Raw genomic sequence first — 22,374 nt, 5'->3', positions numbered from 1 at the left:
AAGCGGCCTGCTACTGAGAAACAGGCTGCCTGAAGATACCACACCAACAATAAAGTACCATAACTACTGATAGAACCATATTTTGATTTGGGTGTTTATATACCATGGTACTTTTAGTATGGCAATCGTACAATATTATGAAGGGGAGACTGGGGCCTGTTGTCACAATTTATTACTGTATCTCAGTCAAATGTCAAATGAATAAAATTATTTTTGCTATATTTTAAATAAAATGTCAAATACCTTAAATAACATATTGCTCATTGTTACTTAATGTATTAACTAATGGGACCTTATTGTTAATCGTCACCTATTAGGCTATATTTGTTACCTTTTTCCATTTCCTATTTCATGGATTATTGTTTCATAATAAATTTAGTTTAAATGTAGGCAAAAGCTGATAAACGGGTTCACATTGTGACATGTGCCAAATTGAGAAATAATCCAAAGAATGCAAATATATCTAAAACGTCCTCCTGTTTACCTTAATTTCTATTCAAGGATAAACACGTGAACTGAATACCGAAAATCACTTTCTAAATAAATAAATAACGCATCTCACTGCATGGAGTGGCTTTGTATGAACGAGTCTGATGAATGAATAAATGTAAAATGTGTTAGTATTTAGAGTACCCTGGCCTGGATTTAGCATCTGATATCATTATACTGTATGATGGCGCCACCACAGACGGCTTATATGTTATTAAAAGTAGTGATTCCTCACCTAAATAAAATCTCTTTTTCTAACTACGAAAAAACTACGGAGCCCCGAAAGGGCCTTTTGCGTTCCTCAGAAAATCGTTGCGTTTGCTCAAGATTTGCAAGTTTTGTGAAGTTTGCATAGTTTCTCTGGGCGGGGAACGCAAATAGTTTTCCTCATAGTTCATATATTATGTCTCTCTAACCCCGACTAAACCGAAACTGCACTTTGCTCCTGGCGCTACGAATTTAACGAAGTTTTTTTACTTTTTATATACAATGAACGCCTGTGTCGACTGAGCAATGGCCTATTGTTGACCTCCTTCGCATTTATAAGGGAAATAACTAAACGAAACTCAATCACATGATGATTACAACATAAGGAAGCTGCTGAACATTTCAGGAACTGGAGAAATGGAGAGACCGACTGCGAGGTAAGATTTATTTATTTACTTTAAAGTGTTCATAACCGATATTTGTTTGCGTTTGTGCGCAACCTGACTTCACTAAACTTATTTTGAAGTAACTACGGCACCATTAACCCTGTGTATGGAGCACCAGCACCAGGTAAGATATGTTTAATTTACACATCTCAGATTTCCACACACGACTACTTTTTAGAAAAACAACGCTTTTTACATAAATGCATTGCTTTGTGCTAGTATGCAGTATATTAATATTACAATTCATATACCTAGTATGAAATGCATGGTACAAAAACTGTATGGTAATGCAAGGATCCGCAAAAAATACCATAAATACAGTTATCGTTACTATACAGTGTTTACAAAAAATATGGTGGGCTACTCTGAAATATACAGTGGGCTACCTCAGTGGTACTCGGTACTTCCTACTGTGGTAAAAGTCTGAAAAACATAGTAGTTTTCATAATCATAACACTGTAGCCAGAATTCACTGAAGAAATCCTCAAACAATGTTACTTATACTAAGTTACCACACTTTTATTGTAGAAACAACTCCACCCAATCATTCATTCAGCACTGTCCAATAGCAGCAGCTCTTTAGGCTACTATACCATATATATACTTTACCTAAACCATCAATACAGTAGACTTAAGTCCATATGCATTAGGGTGCTCACTGCTCACCACTGTCTAACCAACAACAAGAATCGGTTCTTCAAGATCTAAAAAGTAAGTCCCAAACTAATGCTTGGTGCGTAACATTTTCAGTAGTTTATTTGGCTAAGCAGCTGAAGACTAATAACTGGCTGTTTATAGGATGTATGGATTTTTCACAAAGCTATTTTAACACAGGCCAACTGTGACTGACCTTGCATTATCACAATCAGTATTTCAGAAGCTGTGCAATAAATATATAAAAATGTTTGAATGTATAGTGACATTTTTGTGATACTGTATGTCTTTCTGGGAGCACAACTTGTGGAAAACTTGCCTAACTGGTTTGTTTGAATCTCATTCAGCCATGGCGGCCGTGCCTGCCACAAGCACCCATGGGCCTTCTGCTCCCCCTGCAAACATGTTCGATGCAGTCCCTGGATATGAAGGAACAATAGCTGGCGGAGGCGGTAAGGAGCGTGCAAGTTATGTCAAACATAAAAAAAACTAAATTAAACACTTCAGCATGAGAAAATGTGTTCAGGCTCATATAGTGCATTCAAATTGTGTCAGAAAGATCATATTTACAAGTTGAAAGCATATAAACGTCACCACAAACAAGTGGGAAACTTTTCTTTAAGCCCTGAGTTTCTGATTTTCACTGACTGTCTAGAGTTCAAGCACTCTCAAAAACTCCCATTAAAGTCTGCGTGAAATCAAAATTGACTATATTTATTTTGTTAGTACACATTGCTATTTTTGTGGTAAACAATTCATCCATGCAAGTCAATCCACAAAAAAAACAAATTGATTGCCTTCATAATCTTTCATCCAAATCTGAAAATGCTCCTCCCCTCTAAAATGATGGGCCTTCTCTGATGACATCAGTTTGACGGCTTGGGCATGAGCATGGCATCCTTAACCACGCCTCCCAAAAACTGTCAGTGTTCATTTATGAATGAAACGCCTACTTTACTACATCCAATCAATGCCCTCTATTTTCCTCATTCAATATTCTGTTTCTCTTGGAAGTTCGTCACAATACGGAAGTAAAAACGGTCGCAAGCTTCCGGTTCACGTGGACTTTAAAATAACTGGAGCTATTTACACTATCAAATGAATATCTTACAGATTCCTATTTGCACTTTGTTGTTTCTGCTGAGAGAATTCGCCAGGAGGAGGTATTCAGTCAGCAAGCGAGTGATTTTAGCGATGACTCATCTGAACACCTCTGATTGGTCATTGCATTCATAAGCTCAACAGCATCGTGTGTGATTGGTTATAATGCGCAGTGCTGTAAAAACACATCTGTATCTGGCTCAGCATCAGCCAACGAGCGCAGATTTGAATTTAGCAGCTGATGATATGATGCACTGAACGTTCGGTGTGATCGTATTAAATATTGAAAATATTAATAGGCTATATTTTCGTCTTTTGGAAGCTCCATTCAAAATCCACTTCTTGGCTCAAAAATCTGAGGGGGCACGTGCCCCTCACTTTGAATGAGCATGATGCCTCTGATATATGACAGTTAAATTTACAGCACCTTCACAAATGTAACAAAAACATATAAAAGCAAAAACACACCAATGCACTTTCTTTATTCATCATTTTGTAGATGCAGAGTTAAAAACCTTGTTGAATTTTGTGTAGAAAAGGTACATCGGCATCTTGCTCCGACCAAACGATTTGAACATCTGACGTCATAAGTACGACTTTCCAGATTGTAAATATGAACTTTCCAGAAGGACTTGAATGCACCAATAGAACTTACAGAGCACAGAAACACATGAATTGACCCCTAGTTTTGTTGTTGACACGTCTCTAATTTCTCAGGTGGGTATCTTCCACCTCCACCTCCATCTTTACCGATGCCTGTGCCTGAACAGGCCCCCAGCTCACCAGACTGGCAGTAAGAGCTTTTTTTTTCTATACAAAAAGCACACAATGCACGCACTGAGTCTTAAACGCATGCCTATGATATGCAATCATCATACAAAGATGGGGAGGGGGGTCAAACTGTGGTTCTCAAACTAGGGCAGCACGATTAATCAAAACAATCCTGAATGATTATTATTTTTGTAATAATATTTCTTATTTTCTTTAATATTTTAGTAATTGTAATACAAATATTTATTAAAATATTTAATAATTATTAATATTATTATTATTATTATTGCTTTTTACAGTCATACTGACATAATCACACAATTTGGGGCCAAATCGCACAGCTCTAGAAGCAAACACAGCATACCTGGATTTTTTTTAAAATCCAAAACATTTTAAATTGCAATCATAATTTAAGTTTTCCCCCCAAATCGTGTATCCCTACTTCAAACTAAAAACATTGCTCTTGAACATTATTTACTATACAAATAAATTAGAATTCAGTTGATTTAAAAAAAATAATAATAATATTGCATTAAGAAATCATTTTAATAATAATATTTTTAATAATTAGCTTTGACTCAAGTACAGTAAGAATAAAAATACAGTTTAACTTAGCAAACAAATGTTGTCTTTATAATTTTCTAACACAATATAAATGTAGTAGCTGCTTTTATATTCACCTTGCAGGGGATCATCATATTTTGGGAGTTTTGGCATCAGAAAGTTAGAAAGCTTTATCTAAAAAGTATTCTGCTGATTTACCTTTTTAGATCATTAGTCTGAACTATGACCTGAATAGGGTATGTCAGTAAAAGACCTAAAAAGTGTCACAACACACCCTGTTAGACATGTGCAAAGGTCACTTACGTATTGATCTTTTCTCTTTTATATCAGTATACCCTCCATCTCAGAGGACCGAGCACGTGAATCTTTCACAACGTACGTCTCCAGCAAGTGCTGCTATAGTTCAGCCCCTGTCAAAGAGGGAGTCATAACCAATATGGAGTCCTTTAATACCTACAGGGTGAGACCTACAGTAAATCATCTTAATTATGACCATGTTTTTTCATTAGGACCACGTTTTTGTTTTCTCTGGTATGTGGAGTAGAAAAGTAGTTTTTAGACATTTTAGTAGTGGTTTTTAGACATATAGTGTATAGAACATAATTTTTAAGGCCTGGATTTACCAACATGGTATCCTGCCGAGGATTCTATGGCCCCTTTTAGCCTACGAGTAAGGCAAGGAAGAAGGATAGGAGTTTGCAGCTCCAGGTTGAGGTCAGAGCATCGCTTGAGGAAGTGCGAGCCCCCAGGATGGTTGGAATGTGGACAAGGTGGGAACAAGTAGTAAGCTACTTGGGCTGAGATCTGGAAATCTGAGCACCACCAAATAAAATACTTAATCCAGGCTGTCTATGACATGCTACCGAGCCTGTCCAATTTGTTCTGCTGGGGGGAAGGCAGAGTCACCTGCTTGCCTTCTGTGCCTGAAGAGAGGGACCCTGGATCACATCCTCAGCAGCTGTCCAAGAGCCCTGAGGGCTGCTATCGTTGACGTCATGACAAAGTTCTGAAGGCCATAGTAGATGCCAAATTTCTGTGGGATTACCCACTGCAACCATTGCTTTTGATAGGGCTGGGGAGAAGATAACAACATCTGCCAGGACCTCCTCTGGCATGCTAACATCTGCACAGGACTGGGAGCTGAAAGTTGACCTGGGGAAGCAGCTGAAGTTTCTAGAACAGGGTTTCCACGCTTCTTGAAAGTACTTGAATTTCAGACAAATGCATTCAAGGCCTGGAAAGTGCTTAAAAATAAACATAGGTCCTTGAAAGTGACCTGCTTGGTGACAAAGTGATTGGTCAGCGAAATGCTCATTGGGTCAGCGGGGTCAGAATATAACAGGTGGAGAAGAAAAGATGTTAAATGCAAAAGAATTAAGAATTAATGTGAAGAATTAGGTGCAAAACCATCAGGAACCATTTAGTCTCCAGCGTCACCATTTACCAGAACTGCAGCCTACCTGGGGTCTGGTGACAGAGACTTTTAATAAGAATAACATGCTGAAGTGTTGTGAAATTCATGAAGACTAATTTTTTTATAGGCTTGAAGGACCAGCACCACATCCCCTTGTACCACTGTTAAGTTTTAGGAGCTAATTTTTAGTCAATCTCTGCAAGACAGACTTTTCAGGATTGGAGATGGACTTAAAATGAACTCCTAAAACTTACTGCGACATGGAGCTAAGGAGAAAATGTAGAACTTGAAAAGTTGGAAAAACAGCTTGGTGAAAAGCGTTTACAGTTTAAAAGCAAATAGAAAGTCCTATTTTTTTATTTCTTGTCTTTTTATATATATATATATATATATATATATATATATATATATATATATATAATATTTATTTTTTTGTGTGTGTGTGCAGATTTACACATGTACAAGGTTTAAAATGTTCATGAAATATTTTCACAAAATCTTGATGTTTTGAGCACCTGCATTCCTCTAGGTCAAAGATGATCAAATGGGATTTACTATAAAAAAGTGATTTACAAAATAATTTTGACTTGAGTTTATTTATTAATGAGTAACGTCTCTGTTGAGAGAATTTTGAGATTTTTAATGTTAACAGGTTTTACTGTTACAACATTTAACCACTTTTTATCAATTTAAAAATTGAGAAATTCTTTCATATTTAAATCTTGTACAAGAACTACAGCAAAACCAGTTTGATGTATATTTTATCAATATTTTTGAAATTGTATTTGAATATTACTAGTATTGACTTCAATGGATTTCATTAAATTCCTTTGAACACGACTGCTCAAAACGGTCTAAATTTATGAAACCTACACCTTAAAAACATTATTACTCTGAAATGTTTAATGTAAATGTTAAGTGTAATTGAAATGTTAAGGACTGTAAGGTCTTTCAGGACACTACATATGCTGGGGTGTGAATGCGATAGGTGCTTGATATAAAATAAATGGTGCTTTAAAAAGTCCTTGAATCTGGTGCTCATTAAAGTGTGGGAACCCTGCTAGAAACTGTTGGCATAGCATCACTGAGGCCAGACAAGTTGCTGATCTCAGAAGCTTCCAAGCAGATCATCTCTTAGAACTCACAGTACCCTGGAAGGATTGTATCGAGGAGGCCAGTGAGAGCAAGTACACAAAGCTCGTAGAAGAGTGCTGAAGAAACGACTGGCGAGTAAAGTGTGAGAGCCCATGTAGAGGGTTTGCGGTCAAGTTTCTCTGCAAGGTCTACAACATGCTGGCCAGTAGACAAAGGGGCATTAAGTTGGCCACGGAGGCAGCAGAGGTTGCTTCAAGGTGGCTGTGGATCAGAAGAGGAGAGCCGTTGGTGGGGCAGTTCTACCTGGACACAAGTCGGGGCTTGATCAACCCCCGCTGGGTTGCCTGGGTGAGGGTGTCTGATTCTTGAAAGACGTGATGACTCCTGGATGCATCACTGATGATGTGTCCAGAAGCATCATATGGTGAAGCTGATGTGATTTGTGGTTGATAGAACTAAATGCTGCTTTTGATGTATCTGCTTATTCTCCTGCTTTTCTCAGTATCGTTTGGAGACGTTCACAGAGTCCAGATCTACTGAATGGAGTCAGGAGCCTTACACAGGTACCCAGAAGTCAGATAGGGCATGTTTACACTATATTCAAATCTTCTATGATGGTCCAAATGCCAGGAAGGGAAATTTTGCTGTGTTTAATGTGGCTCATAATCAATAAAAACATAACATTTCAGGGCAGCCTGTGGACGCTGGTGTTCAGCCTGCTCCAGGTCCATGGCAGATTGCAGCTCAACCTCCGGCCTTTTTTCAAGAGCACAAGCAGACCATTAAAGTGCCCTATACTTCCTCAGTCAAGGTTTGACCTTTAGCCACATGATTCACAAAAACTAAAAGAGCAGGTCCCATTCGGCAAACTTTAGCAACTTTTCCAACATTGGGCAGAATGTTTCTAAGAAAGTTAAGCCATTTCCACTTGGTTTGGCACAGCGGGATTATAAACCGTTCTCAGCCTGAAATTCTCAGCACAGTTGGCTGAGAGAGTGTCTGTAGTGATGTCGCCATTCAGAATTGGTCACTTGATTGTTGTCTGGCTACTAGTTTCTCTCTGTAGCTGACCAAGCGCACCGTTTGACGGAAGTAAATAGAAATATTTGATCATCCTCCATAACATGGTTGCTATTTACATCTCATGCCGTATATAAACACAAGCATTATTATCAAGGCAACGACTGATGCATTTGTATTGGAGCTCTTTTATCAGCCGCACAGTGGAAAATTAAACCATATCTGGATCGGCTGGGCCAGATTAGCATGGAATGAAACAATTCAGCCTGAGAACGGTTTGGCCTGATGGTGGAAAAGTGGCTATTATATTATAGCAGTTCTGCATGAAACCAACATATCTAAATTTTTTGGCAGCATTTAATTTAATCTTCCAAAAGATCACAAGTACTTTCATTTTAATTGTTTTGTTTGTAGAGCTATTATAAAGAGCATCAGTCGAGTTCCAGAAGCAAAAGTTCCATTCATTTTCTCAATATAGTAATGAATTTTAAAAAAGACAGATGCTTTATTCATTTTTTTTTAATCAACGCTTTATGCTTTTGTTGAAGCCATTAGCTTTATTTTTATTAAACTTATTTTAACAAACTTATTTTTTAAATAATAATGTTTAAATCCAGAATTCACGTTGAAGAACTAAATCACTCATGATTCTGCAAAGAAATCTCCACCAATCAGAGAATAGTGACAAGCAAATTACACAAAAAAACACCCACTGTGAATTCTGTAATAGTCTCTCAGTGCTTTCAAAAATACTTTTGCTTCAAATCAAAGTTTGTAATGCTGTGATTTTTACTTAGTAGTTGGTCGGTTTGGTTTCATGGCTTATACCTCTTTAACAATGACTTAAAAATCCTTAAGGGAAAAATGAATGGGACAAAGAAATATGTCTGGAACTGAGGCTGCTGCAAAAAGTGTTTAACTTTCATTGTACTAAAGTACAAATGCTTTTTGGCTTCCTACTACAGGTAAACATGCCAGTAATGGTGCTATTCAATAAGTCAGATCATATTTTAGAGCATTATATTCTGTTTGTACACTAGAACTGTCACTTGTGTCTGGGAATGGGAAGAACCCCCTGTACCACCTGTGCTGGAGCTGGAAACGTAAGTAAATACCGAGCCAGCTGCATACTGGGCATTTCTCAAAGCTAAATATGGCAGTTGTATTAAGTAAAAGCATCTCTTTGTGTGGCACCTGGAGAAGAATTCAAATTAAATTGTATTGGAAATGTGCACACAAGCCACAGAATGTTTTTTCTTTCAGCTCATCATATGACATAAAATACCGTAACATGAACTGTTTGTCCTCTATTGTTGTCCATGTGCAGAAAGTCTGTTGGGTGTGTAATGGTTCTGGTTACCGTCAAAGTGATAACCGCTGCACGCACTGCAATGGGCGCGGACGTGAAAAGTAAGTCCTTCGCAGTTATATATAATGAGACATTTCTTTAAAATAGGTTTCTCCCCCCCCCAAAAAAGCTTTTTTAATATTATAAATTGAGTATTTTACTTGATTTATGTTGATTTTATTTATTTAAATATTTAAATGAAATTTTACTTTTATTTTTTATTTGATTTTATTATATTTTACCATTTTTATTAATTTAATTATTCTATTTAAATTTTATTTTATTTTGAATTCTGATTAAATCCTGTAGGGCAGGGATAGGCAACTTCGGTCCTGGAGGGCCTGCAGAGTTTAGCTCTAACCCTAATCAAACACACCTGAAGATGCTAATCAATGTCTTCAAGATCACTAGAAAGTTACAGGCAGGTGTGTTTGATTAGGGTTGGAGATGAACTCTGCAGGACACCGGCCCTCCAGGACCGAAGTTGCCTATCCCTGCTGTAGGGGGCTTCAGTGGTTTGTTTTTTTCTGAGTTTTGATTTGTCGGCGTCTTTCAGCTGTAGTTCGTGTAGCGGCAGCGGCTCTTGCCAATGTGACACCTGCCGTGGAAAGAGACAGCTGCTCGTCTTCATCAACCTCATTGTTAAATGGTATGATATAGATTCATGTTTATTCATCATATTCAGAAGTCTTTCAAACTGAGCTCTTATTCTAAAACGTTTTGCACCACTTCAGGAGCACTGAGAAGGATGAATTCATAGCGCAAGATTTGAGTGGTCTGAGAGTGGAAAATCTGGAGAAGGTTTCAGGGAAGGAGCTCTTCAAAGATGCCCAATATATGGTAAGACAGTACATATAGTTAGAGGTAAAAAGAAAACTTGATGAAATTCGTAAGTTCATCAGATGGTTGTATGTTTACTGTAGGTCTATCCAGTGAGGGGCTTTCCAGATGTTTCTGTTGCACAAGCTTCTGAGCGCTTTGTAAGAGACCATCAGGTGAAATACGCCCAAACATCCCTCATATTGCAACAGGTACTGCTGTCTTTTTGTGCTTCCAGGCCTTTTTATATTGTAATTTCTTTTATCACGTCATTTATTATCCATAATTTCCAATTACAATTTATGTTTTAAAACAAAACAATGTAATGCACCTTTTCTTTATCATTACAGTCTGTCTATAACTAGAGACAATCATCATGCTGAATCTTAAATCTGTCATTCTGTAATTCAATCTGTTTCAGAGGCAGACGATCGAGCTCATTCCCATAACCAAAGTGAACTACATGTGGAAAGGAAAGCCTTATGTTTACTATGTGTATGGAAATGAGTTTAAAGTGAATGCTGATGACTATCCCGCAACCTGCTGCTGTTCTGTCATGTAACATCAAATACACCTGACCTGATGTACAGTATAACATAAATGCTGTATATCCGTTAAGATGAACAAATGTAATGTCTGTTACATCTATATATCCCAGAATTATGAAATCTGTAGCTAACAGACACAAAATGCATCCTGTCCGAATGGGGCATTGTTTATGCCATGTACATATATGTAACATTTTATGTCACCTAACGCAATATGACCAAATGTGATTTACTTAACCTCTTACAGATTAATGCATTTTTCAGAAGACCTAACTATTGAAGAATATGAAGTATAGTCTATAGTAAATCTATAAACAGAGATTAAGAAAGTCCAAATAAACTGTGAATAAACTTTTTTTGCATTTGTATTTTTGTATTTTTTTTTTTTTTTTTTTTTTGGATGATTGGAAGAAAGTGGCCTGGTCACACGATTCAAGATTCCTGGTGCATCACGTCAAGGATGGAGCGCGGATACACTAATTACCAAAAGAGACTATGGTACCTGGCTGTGTTATGCTGTGGGCGAGTTTTCTGGTTGGGGGATGTTTTCTTGGGACATTTTAGGCCATATTATGCCAACAGCACAAACCCTGTCAGCAAGGGGCGTAGGTTTGATTTTGGCATTGTTGGGGACATAACGGCAGACAACAGACTTTTATTTGTTTAGTCAAAGTTATTGCTTGGGGCAATTTAGTAGTCACTGGATATTGGTAGGTGTAGGTATTGGTGATGTCTGACTTTGGAAACTATGATTCTCTACTTGAATATGAAGAGGGCAAGCAACAGATTAATAAATTAATCCAAATTTGACAAAAAGTGCATCTCTATATTCAATTTGTGGTCACCAAGTTTTTTTTTTCACCTTAAAAGATATAGATGTGTAATAAAGAAGATATAGAAAGACGATAGATAACAACAAAAAAACTTGGTAACCACAAATTAACCATGGGTTTGCTACACTCTAACCATAGTTTAACCATGGTCTTTGTAGTAAAACGTTGGATTTACAAAAAACACGGTTACTACAGTTTTACTATAGTAAAACCACTGTTGTTTTTTTCTTAAGGGATTTGTATTTGTGTATATTATACTTTTTTTTTCTGTTGTGTTCTTATATCTGTACTGCCTTAATAGTTTGATGTGTGATCATGAAATGCATCCTACAATTTTTACTATGCTTTTGAGGTAAAACTGCACCAACTCTCCAGACCAGCAATAAACATGCAAACGGACACAAAGAAAGTTTCTCCCGCTCAAAATGCATTGCCTCTGATTGGCCGCTCCACCCAAAAACTGGGTGTGGCTATGAACTATCAAAAGTTCCGAACTCAGACTAATCGGTGCTCAAAAATTTGTCTTCTTGAGACGAACACGCTCCCAAACTCTCCTCTTGAGTTTAACCTTCTGGCAGTTTTAGCTTCAAGTAACTTTGTGGACTTGCTGTGGACTTTCCTATCTTCAGAAGAACCAGAGGAAAATCTTCAGCTCACTCCTAAAGAAATCATCAAGAATCTTTTGTCTACCGCATCAAGAATCTCATTCAGCAACAAAACTAATGCAAGTAAACGTTTACAACTATTTAGATGCGTGTTAAGTTTGAACCCCTTTTTAATTGTGATTCTCTGATGATTCTCATTTGGGTTGTGGTTAATTGATGTGAAATACTGCTATTCTTTTGCTCTTCTCTCTTCTTACTCTCCTTCATTCTGTATATATGTTTTTCTTAGTTTATTTGTTTGTTCGCTATAGTTTCATTTATTAAATCCCTTATATTCACAATTGATTGTCTCTGTGTTCTGCTCACGATTCGAAGTCACTGAATGCTGCTCCTTGCATGCTAAACTACTGCTAGTACTGAACAAGTAGGAAGGCTATTATTCCTTGGCCAGGAAAATAATCTTTCCTAGAATTGATAAATAATTATATTGTCTGCTCGGAGACAGATCAAGTAATTGTAATATCGATTCTGCTACCGTCAATTCTAAGATCTAATCTAAATATTTATTATTAATTATAACCAGTTATAATTAATAATAAATATTCCCCTTTTAAGCTAATTTTGCTACCCATTACAGTTTTTTTTATGTTTAAAATAAATGGTCATATCACTCATTTCTGTCTAGTAGATTTCCTTTATCAGATTTCCTTTATTTGTCATTTTTATGCTTCACATAAAAACGAAATTGTTTCACACGTCCACACCTCAGTAATTCAGTGCAAGAAAGGTACTATACAAATCTAATAAATAAAAGTACTAATAAATAAGTTAAAATTCACTAAAATAAAAATTTAAAAAGTACAGTCTTTTAAGTGCAGTTCACATTCTTGAGTTAAGCAGTCTGATAGCTGTAGGGAAAAAGCTGTTTAACAGCCTAGAAGTCCTTGATCTGATACTTCTGTATCTTTTACCAGACTGCAGGAGTGTGAACATGCCATGAAAGAAATGAGTAGAGTCCTTTAGAATGCCATTTGCTCTGCTCATGCAGCGTTCAGTGTAGATGTCCTGAAAACATGGCAACGAGACACCAATAATTTTTTCAGCAGTCCTTAATATCGTATTTAGTTTATGTCTCTCCTCTGCTGTGCTATTACCAAACCAGGAAGAGATACAGTAAGTGAGCATGCTTTCAATAGTGCCTCTTTAGAACATAATCATGGCTGGAATAGGAAGATCCACCTTCCTCAGTCTGCGGAGAGAGTAAAGTCGCTGTTGGGCCTTCTTGATGACAGCATTGGTGTTGTCACTGGAGGTCAACTAATCCGATAGATGGACCCCCAGGAACTTGACACTGTGTACCATCTCTACCTCATGACCATTGATGGTCAGTGGGAGATGGTGTCGATGACGAGTCCTCCTGAAATCGACAACCATCTCCTTGGTCTTATTGGTGTTAAGGGAAAGGTTATGTATTTTACACCACTCTGTGAACTGTGCCTCCTCCCATCTATATGCAGACTCATCGTTGTTAGTGATGAGGCCAACAACTGTGGTGTCGTCCGCAAACTTGATGTACATGAGGAGGGCCTGAAGACAGCTAGGGCCAACTTTTCCCGCGGCATCAGAGAGGCCAAGAGACAGTACTCCAGGAGGATAGCTCATCGTTTCAGCGACAGCAGAGACACTCGGAGCCTGTGGCAGGGGATACAGACATTACGGACTACAAGCCCCCACCACAGACCTGTCACAGCACCATCCCCCTGCTGAATGAGCTGAATGCCTTCTTTGCTCGCTTTGAGGCACAAAACAGCACCACTGCACAGAAGACTACACCTCCTCCCGGCGACCAGGTGATGACGCTGTCCCCGGACAGTGTGAGGATATCCCTCAGCAGGATCAACGCACGCAAAGCTCTGGGTCCTGACAACATTCCTGGGCGTGTACTGAGAGACTGTGCAGTGGAACTCACTGATGTCTTCACAGACATCTTCAACATCTCGCTAAATCAGGCCGTTGTCCCGACATGCTTCAAAGCTACCACCATCATTCCAGTCCCGAAGAAGTCACCTCCATCCTGCTTCAATGACTACCGTCCAATAGCACTCACTCCTATTCTCATGAAGTGCTTTGAACGGCTAGTCATGCACCACATCAAGTCTGTCCTCCCCCCCTCCCTGGACCCCTTCCAGTTTGCATATAGCTCCAACCGCTCGACTGATGATGCCATCGCCACTGCCCTCCACCCAGCCCTCACACATCTGGACAAAAAAGACTCATAGACTTCAGTTCAGCATTCAACACAATCATCCCTCAACAGCTCACTCACAAACTGGTCCAGCTGGGGCTCAACACCTCTCTGTGCAACTGGCTGTTGGACTTCCTGACAGGGAGACCTCAGGCAGTACGGGTCGGCATTAACACATCCAGCACCATCACACTGAACGCTGGAGCCCCCCAAGGATGTGTGCTGAGCCCCCTCCTCTTCACTCTGCTGACCCACGAATGCACACCGTCACACAACTCCAACCTCTTCATTAAGTTTGCGGATGACACGACTGTGGTGGGTCTCATTAGCAACAGAGATGAGACAAACTACATGAGCAAGGAGAGCCGCCTGGCCGGGTGGTGCAGTGACAACAGTCTCTCTCTGAATGTGGAGAAGACGAAGGAGATTGTTGTTGACTTCAGGAGAGTATACACTCAGCATGCCCCTCTGACCATCAACGGTGCGACTGTGGAGAGAGTGAGCAGCACTAAGTTCCTGGGTGTGCACATCACAGAGGACCTCTCCTGGACTAACAACACTGTAGCACTGGCCAAGAAAGCACAGCAGTGTCTCTACTTCCTCCGCAAACTTAGAAGAGCCAGAGCCCCGGCCCCCATCACGTGCACCTTCTACAGAGGCACCATCGAGAGCATCCTGACTAGCTGCATCACTGTGTGGTACGGCGCTTGCAAAGCATCCTGCCGCAAGTCACTTCAACGCATAGTGAGAGCAGCTGAGAAGATCGTTGGTGTCTCTCTCCCCTCCCTCCAGGACATTTACAGCACCTGTCTCACCCACAAAGCCCTCCGCATTGCAGGTGATCCCACCCACCCACACACAGCTTCTTCAGTCTGCTGCCATCAGGGAGGAGACTGCGGAGTCTCCAGGCGAGGACCAGCAGACTGAAGGACAGCTTCATACATCAGGCTGTCAGGAAGCTGAACTCCCTCCTGTCCTTGCCCCCCCTCCCCTCTTTTACCCCATGCAACACTGAACACTGACACTACGACCCCCACTGACTACGTTTACATGGACATCAGTAATCTAATTTTTTACCTTATTCTGAATAAGACAATATTATGATTAAGGTGTTTACATGAGTTGCTTTTAGAATAATCTTTCATGTTCCCGTTTTACATGTTATAGTACATGGATTGATTAATGGCATGCGTCATTACGTCACCACATGATGTCCCCTCCAGAATTTCACGTATAAACATATAGTTCGTCTTCGTGATGATGCCATATACAGTTTTGGGCATTTCATTTTATGAAAGCTTCAAGTTGTCACAAATCCTTTTGAACATCTAACGTCACCTGACTCAATATGACCAAATGTGAATTGCTAAACATCTTGTATAACTATTGAAGAATATGCAGTATAGCCTGCAGTATATGCAGTGCCCTCCAAAAGTATTGGAACAGTAAAGACAAAATTGCTCTGTTGGCTGTGGAGTCAAGACATTTACAAATATGATTAAAAGATGAATATGAGACAAAACTACAGAATGTCACATTTTATTATTGGGTGATTCAACACATAAATGTTTTACCAGCTAAGAAGCACTTTTAGAGTTTCATCCCTCTATCTGATGTGAGCATAAGTATTGGAACAGTTGCCTCACAGGTCTTTCTAAGTGATCAGCTGTGTCCTGTTGCATTAATTCTTCAGATATTAAAAGCAGGGAATGTGTCGTATCAGTTATATCCATTACTTCTGCATTCTGAATCTTGCATTCGATGATGGCACACAAACCAGGATGAAGACGAGGGAGCTGACTTTGAGAGAAAAGCAAGCAATGTGGATGCTAAAAGAAAAGAGGAAGTCAGTTACACCAGCAACCAACAACGACCTGATCGGCTGAGAAAACAACAGTAGTTGATGACAGACAAATCATAAAAGCTGTGAAAATGAATCCTAAAAGACGTGTCTGTAAAATCACCAACAACTTCCAGAAAGCTGGGGTGATGCTCTGATAATTTACTGTCCTCAGGAGACTTTGACACAGAATTACAGATGCTACACAGCAAGATGCAAACCTCTGACCAGCAAGGCAAGATTAGAGTTTGCAAAAAAGCACAAAGTTGAGCCAGAAGAGTTTTGGAACTGTGTTTATGAACCTTTATCTAAGTGATGGGAAAGCAAAAATGTTGAGAAAAAAAGGGAACTGCAAATGATCCCAAGCATACAGCCTTATCTGTAAAGCATGGTGGAGGTGGTGTCATGGCATGGGCATGCATGGCTGCCTCTGGAACAGGCCCTCAACTTTACCGATGACTTAATGTATAATGACAGTAGCAGAATGAATTTGGAAGGGTACAAAACCATCTTGCCTACCAATATTCAAGAAAATGCCACCAGATTAATTGGGAAGTGCTTCATATTGTATCAGGACACCCTGCCAGTTCAGTCAAGGAATTTATAAGGGCAAAGAAATGGAAAGTCTTAGATTGCCCAAGTCAATCTCCAGATTTACATCCGATTGAACATGAATTTCAGCAGCTGAAGAGGAGAGTAAAGGCAGAAACTCCCCAAAACAAGCAACAATTGGAATTGGCTACATTAAAGGCTGGGAAAAGCATTTCAAAGGATGAGACCAAGAGTCTGGTGATGTCTATGGGTCACAGACTCACTGCTGCAAGGGATCTGCAACTAAATAATAGCTTTTAATCTTTTATATCTGCCTTATGTTCAACTGTCCCTATACTTATGCTCACATCAATGAGTGGGATGAACTCTAAAAGTGCTGTTCTTTTTATTTGGTAAAACATGTATGTGTTGAAATGGCTAATAATAAAATGTGACATTCTGTAGTTTTGTCTCATATTCATCTTTTAATCATATTTGCAAATGTCTTGACTCCACAGCCAACAGAGCAATTTTGTCTTTACTGTTCCAATACTTATGGATGGGACTGTGTATAAACAAAAACAATGTATTAATCAAGAGAGAGTCAAAATAAACTGGGAGTTTTGAGAAAGGACCCCCAAAAATTTAGATATTCTAATCTTTTCTAATCTTACTGGTTAATGATCAACTAATGAGCTTCGGTTGTTGCTCAAGAAAATGAAAATAAATAAAATGCTGTCATTATACAATTCTCCACCAGATTTGCTCTGCTGCACGCAAGATCAGGCTAAAGGTCATTGCACACTGAGTCCTATATTATTGCACGTTAAAAAATAAATATGACCTCACGTTGTGTCAATCACTTTTACACACTGCCTCCGAAACTTTTGTCAGTCATAAAAAATGCGGATCAGGTTCAATTTTCTGTTTTCGCATCCATAGCATGCATTTTAATAGGAAAGGATGAGGAATACAGAAAAACGCATGCAAAAATTCCGGACTCAGTGTGCAATGACCTTTACTCAAAAACTTGTGAACATGAACTGAGACCTGACGTGAGATTTGATCGTAGCCACCACTCATGTCCATATTGATGAACTCCAAGTTTTGCACAGAAACGACCGTACGCTCAGTTTTCTGTCGTATGACCATTTCGTAAACGAGGCCCAAGTGTCTTAATTGATACGTGTTAAAGTAAGACATTCAAAACTCAACAATAAGGATTTCATCAGGTTCGTATTTTTTATTTGACCAACATTCATGAAATAGCTGATTTAGTGACATTTCAGTTTAAAAATGTCAGTTTTCATTTATTGTTTACTGTCGTGGCAATTTTCCATTTCAATGAAGGTATGAGACAAAAGTCTTTTGAAAAATTATTTTTTTGCAAGAAAATGGTCATACAGTCATACTGTCATTCAAAGTCGGCAGCAGAGTATGACAAAAGAAGGAACACCTTAACTCAGTATTTATTTACTCAATCAAACCAGGATGCTTTTATCTCAGCCAATCATAATGCATATTCAACAAATGTATCAGTTTACGGTATCTAACTATGTCCCCTAGATGCTGCAAGTATTTACTGCAAATCTTCTTAAAAGTGAATAGCACTTCTTGTCTCACTCTCAGCTACACACACATATTTCCCACATTTCACTTCCTGTTGTTCTTTTAGCACATCAACATAACTCAAGCTTACTGTGTGAGCTTTCACAGTTTCACATAAGTAGGCTAACAGTAAAAAAAGTTTTAGAATATGATTGAACCAAACTCAGACTATTGAAACAGGATTTATTAGATACATTAGACATTTTCGATCTGGTTTCAGAAAAATTTGTGCAGCGATTGTTTTTATGTGGTTCTGTTTAATGGAAAATGCTGTGTTTAAAAAGGTCAGTGGTGAGCCAGAGGTTGTGTGGTCACAAATACCTCCTTGTGAGTTTCCATATAAAATGCCCACAAACTAAAGCTGATGTACTGAAAAAACAAACCACGGTTGTGTGCCATGGTCTATGAGCATGTCAGAAAGTAAGCTGTGGTTTTGGTTTCATGGCTGAATTCATATAAACGGCATCTTTCCTGTTATCATTAAAGGTGACCTATTGTGCCCCTTTTACAAGATGTAAAATAAGTCTCTGATGTACCCAGAGTGTGCATGTGAAGTTTTAACTCAAAAAATGGCCACTTTTAGGGTATGAGCCAAAACGCGCCTTTTTTATGTTTGTCCCTTTAAATGCAAATGAGCTTCAAGAGCTCATGCTCCAGCATATGGCAACAACAAAACAGGAACGTCTCAGGCAGAGACAATGGTAGCTTTAGCATCATCAGCCATAAAGAGTGCCAAGAAGCTCTTTCAGAAAGGCAATTTGGAAAACAAAATATGACGTGTGATACCTAATTTGCCTGGAGCTAACGTTTGCGCACAAAGTGTTGCTATTGATCCCTCTTTCAGAATCAACCTATTTGAAAATCCAGTATTGAACTGATGCTCATTTGTGAGGCAGTCCTGTGTAAAATGATTGCCACAAACATACTGTAGGACTTTTGGCACTGACATTGTATATCTCCAGCAGCTACAGCAAGAAAACAGTAATGGCGGATTGCTGCTTCTCACTCAGGGCTGTGTTTAATTGTGCAGAGATCGTCACAAATGAGCAGGATTTCTCCCTACAATGACATCAACGTAGGGACAAATCTGGAATTGCGTGTTCAGAGAGACTGTTTCTGATTTATTTGGATTATAAAAAATGAGTGTGTGGATGATAACCATTATAGGCTGGTTGTTTTAAAACACTGTGGCAGCACAACTGTTCAAAGTAATTTTTGCATTTTAGGTCCCCTTTAATGCAGCATTTATTCAGACTGATTCTAGACTAGGTACAGTTGTGGATTCTACTGTAAATATTGTTTTGTTACCATTACGGCGATCAGTTTCCATTTGACTGTATTCGTTAATTTTTATTTTTAGAGTTGTTATTTATTAACATTCTGTTAAATATTTCACTGAAGGTGGCACTAACAATGGAGGTGGGTGTTAAACCACAAACCTGTGAACTCAACTTCTTTAACCATGATCTCGGAAATATCTCTCCCTTCCAATCATAAGTCACAAGCGTCAGAACGTGAGCATCTTTGCAGATATATAATCTTCATCTGTCTCTTGTGATTTGAGCAGCAACTCTGAGATACAAGAAAGTAAGTCTCTAAATACTTATGTTGAAAATTAAGCTTACATTTGGCTAATAATATATATATATATACTGTATATAATAATGTAAATTAATTGCTATATAATTAATACTTTTATACACTGTAAAAAAAAATTAAGCGGTTTCAACTAATTATTATTTAGTAACTAGTTAAACAGAAATTTTACGTGCAGTCAATTTCTGACTTCAAATTGTTATCTGAATTGTTATTTTTTAGTTGGTTCAACCTTTACTGAACTAGTTTTATAGTCCATTCAACTGAAATGTTTTAATTGGTCAAAAAAATTTAAAACTACAGCAAGTTATGTCAATTAAAATTATATCATTTACTCCATGTGTTTTATGTGTTACCTCAACTAAGATTTATTATTTGGGCATCATAAGAAATTGCTGTGGAACTACATAAACATATTTTTCATATTTTAACAAAATTATTAAAAATGATTAGCTGGTGTCACTAAATCACTAAAACATAGAAATTACAACACATAATAGCCTTTATTTAATAACAACCTCCATTTATAACATTTTTCATACAGACTAAACATACAGGCTTAAAGAAAAAAAAGTCACCTACATCTTGGATGGCCTAACGGTCAGTAAATTAAAAGCAAATTTTCATTTTTGGGTGAACTATCCCTTTATAGCTCCAGTTGACAAACATTACATCTGTAAAATAACTGCAAAATTCAGTTTAAACTTTGTTTAATGAACTAAGAAAAAACTAAACAAGCTAAACAAAATGTTAGCAAACAAACATTTCAAACAAATCACGTGAATGAACGCAAGCAGAGTCGGTCAGGGGAGGTGCACGGAGTAGTAGAATAATAATTAATTATAATGAAAATCATATCTTAAAATGAAAAGAAGCAGGCTTTTGCAATCACATCATTTTAAACCGTAAACTCCTGGAAAGTCCAAGGATCCAGAATTCAAACAGTAAACTCAAAACAGCGCTAATGCAGAGAACGGACGATTTTTATCAGCGATTACGGAGAGAATAGTGACTTACGTCCAGATGTCAGTAAAATTATTATTTTCAGCGTGTATTTGGCTTAAAAGCAAGAGTTTTATAATGAACGCTGATCATGCGGTGGTCAGAGATTTAGCAATTCTGAATGGATCCGTATATTAAAGGCAGGCTTTAGTGGTCTTTGGCGTGGTCCTGTTTGGTATCGCAGCATGACTTGTGCTAATTTGTATTGAAAACATTTATTTAATTGTTGATTGATTGATTGTGGCACTATACATACATTGTGAATTAATAAAAAGTGCTTATTTATTTAATATAAATTAATAATTAAGGGCCGCGTGGGGGGGGGGGGGGGGGGGGGGGTGCTACCGGCACTTCTTTTTTCCACTTCAAGCACTGGGCAGAAGTAAAAAAAAAAAAAAAAAAAAATTGAACCAGGTGTTACAGTATATAACATTAAGTCAAGTCACATTTATTTATATAGTGCTTATTGTTTGTCAATAATGCAAGAGGACATTAACAAGTCATTTTTCCAGTTAAAGTCAGTTCATTGGTGGTTCAGTGATGACATCATCCAGTTCAGCTCTCTTCCAATGATGTCTGTGCAATCAGCCAAGCGTCACCAAAAAAGCAAGCCAAAGGAGACAGCGGCAAGGACCCAAAACTCCATCGATGACAGAAATTGAGTAGAAAAACTTGGGAGAAACCAGGCACAGTCAGGAAGAGCAGTTCTCTGGCCAGACGAAACCAGAATGGTGTGGTTTAATTCTAGGCTGCAACACAGGTCAAATTGAGCAGAGGACTTGTCTGGTTCTCGTGGTCTTGTCCCGATGGCCAACGAGGTCTTTGGAGGGGGATTTGTCTCTGGGGCTCATCTAGCTGACATGGTCTCCGCTGACATTCAGGGCTGTAGAGGTCATCTCTAGGTGCTGATCCATCATCTGATCTGGATACAGACTGGATCTGGGTGGCTATGGTGACCTCAGAATAAGAGAGAAACAGATTAATATTAGCGTAGATGCCACTGAGAACAATAAAGCACATTATAATTGTAGTAAAACTCTAAACATTTACACATATTTCCTGGAATGAAAATAATAATCTCCTAGTCTTGAAAGTACACACACTATGTAGTTGCAGTGGAGCGGTCTGGTCATGAGCCAGTGTTTGGTGCCTTGGAAGAAATGACTCGGTTGCATCTGAAATCTTGCAATGATGACAAAGCACCGATGAAACACTGATGCCACACCCTGATGGAGAAAGAAAGTACATTTTAAGTTCAAAAAATGAAATGATGCCTTTTAAATAATTTACAATGTATCAATATCAGTTAATTAAATTAGTAATGAAACAGAAGATGCAACCTTTTTTTTGGCACAAATCCATTCCACAATCCATTGTACAACAGGGAGCATTGATGCTGAGTGGAATTGTAATGGAACATGTACATTTCATATTATAGGGCTTACCTTAAATAGCATAAAAATATCATCAAAATATAACAGTCCTGACTGTTGTTGATAAATACCAGTGGTTTTTTAAAATTGATTGATCAGTTGTCTCAGTGTTTACCGAGCCACGGTCTTCCCCTGTGCACGATCTAGTGATTCACTACCTGACTGAAATGCTTTGAACAGCCTTGTGAAATGATTCAGTTGTTAA

The 22,374-nt window shown here is 38.4% G+C and overlaps 1 protein-coding gene across 1 annotated transcript; it reads left to right on the top strand.

The window, feature by feature from the left end:
• The first annotated feature begins 559 nt into the window (after positions 1-559).
• Positions 560-12,253, top strand: LOC306849750 (protein SSUH2 homolog). Its single transcript, XM_079385029.1, has 13 exons — positions 560-1,133; positions 1,223-1,266; positions 2,144-2,248; positions 3,615-3,690; positions 4,563-4,692; positions 7,244-7,304; positions 7,431-7,552; positions 8,802-8,864; positions 9,089-9,171; positions 9,666-9,758; positions 9,844-9,949; positions 10,033-10,140; positions 10,350-12,253. The coding sequence occupies exons 1-13, from the start codon at positions 1,114-1,116 to the stop codon at positions 10,488-10,490; spliced, it is 1,152 nt and encodes a 383-aa protein (XP_079241155.1). The 5' UTR covers positions 560-1,113; the 3' UTR covers positions 10,491-12,253.
• The last annotated feature ends 10,121 nt before the right edge of the window (positions 12,254-22,374 follow it).

This window comes from Barbus barbus (assembly GCF_936440315.1).
Source record: "Barbus barbus genome assembly, chromosome: 29".
NCBI classification, from domain to species: Eukaryota; Metazoa; Chordata; class Actinopteri; order Cypriniformes; family Cyprinidae; genus Barbus; species Barbus barbus.
The sequence above is the reverse complement of the archived record's forward strand: the minus strand, read 5'-3'. Positions and strand labels throughout refer to the sequence as shown.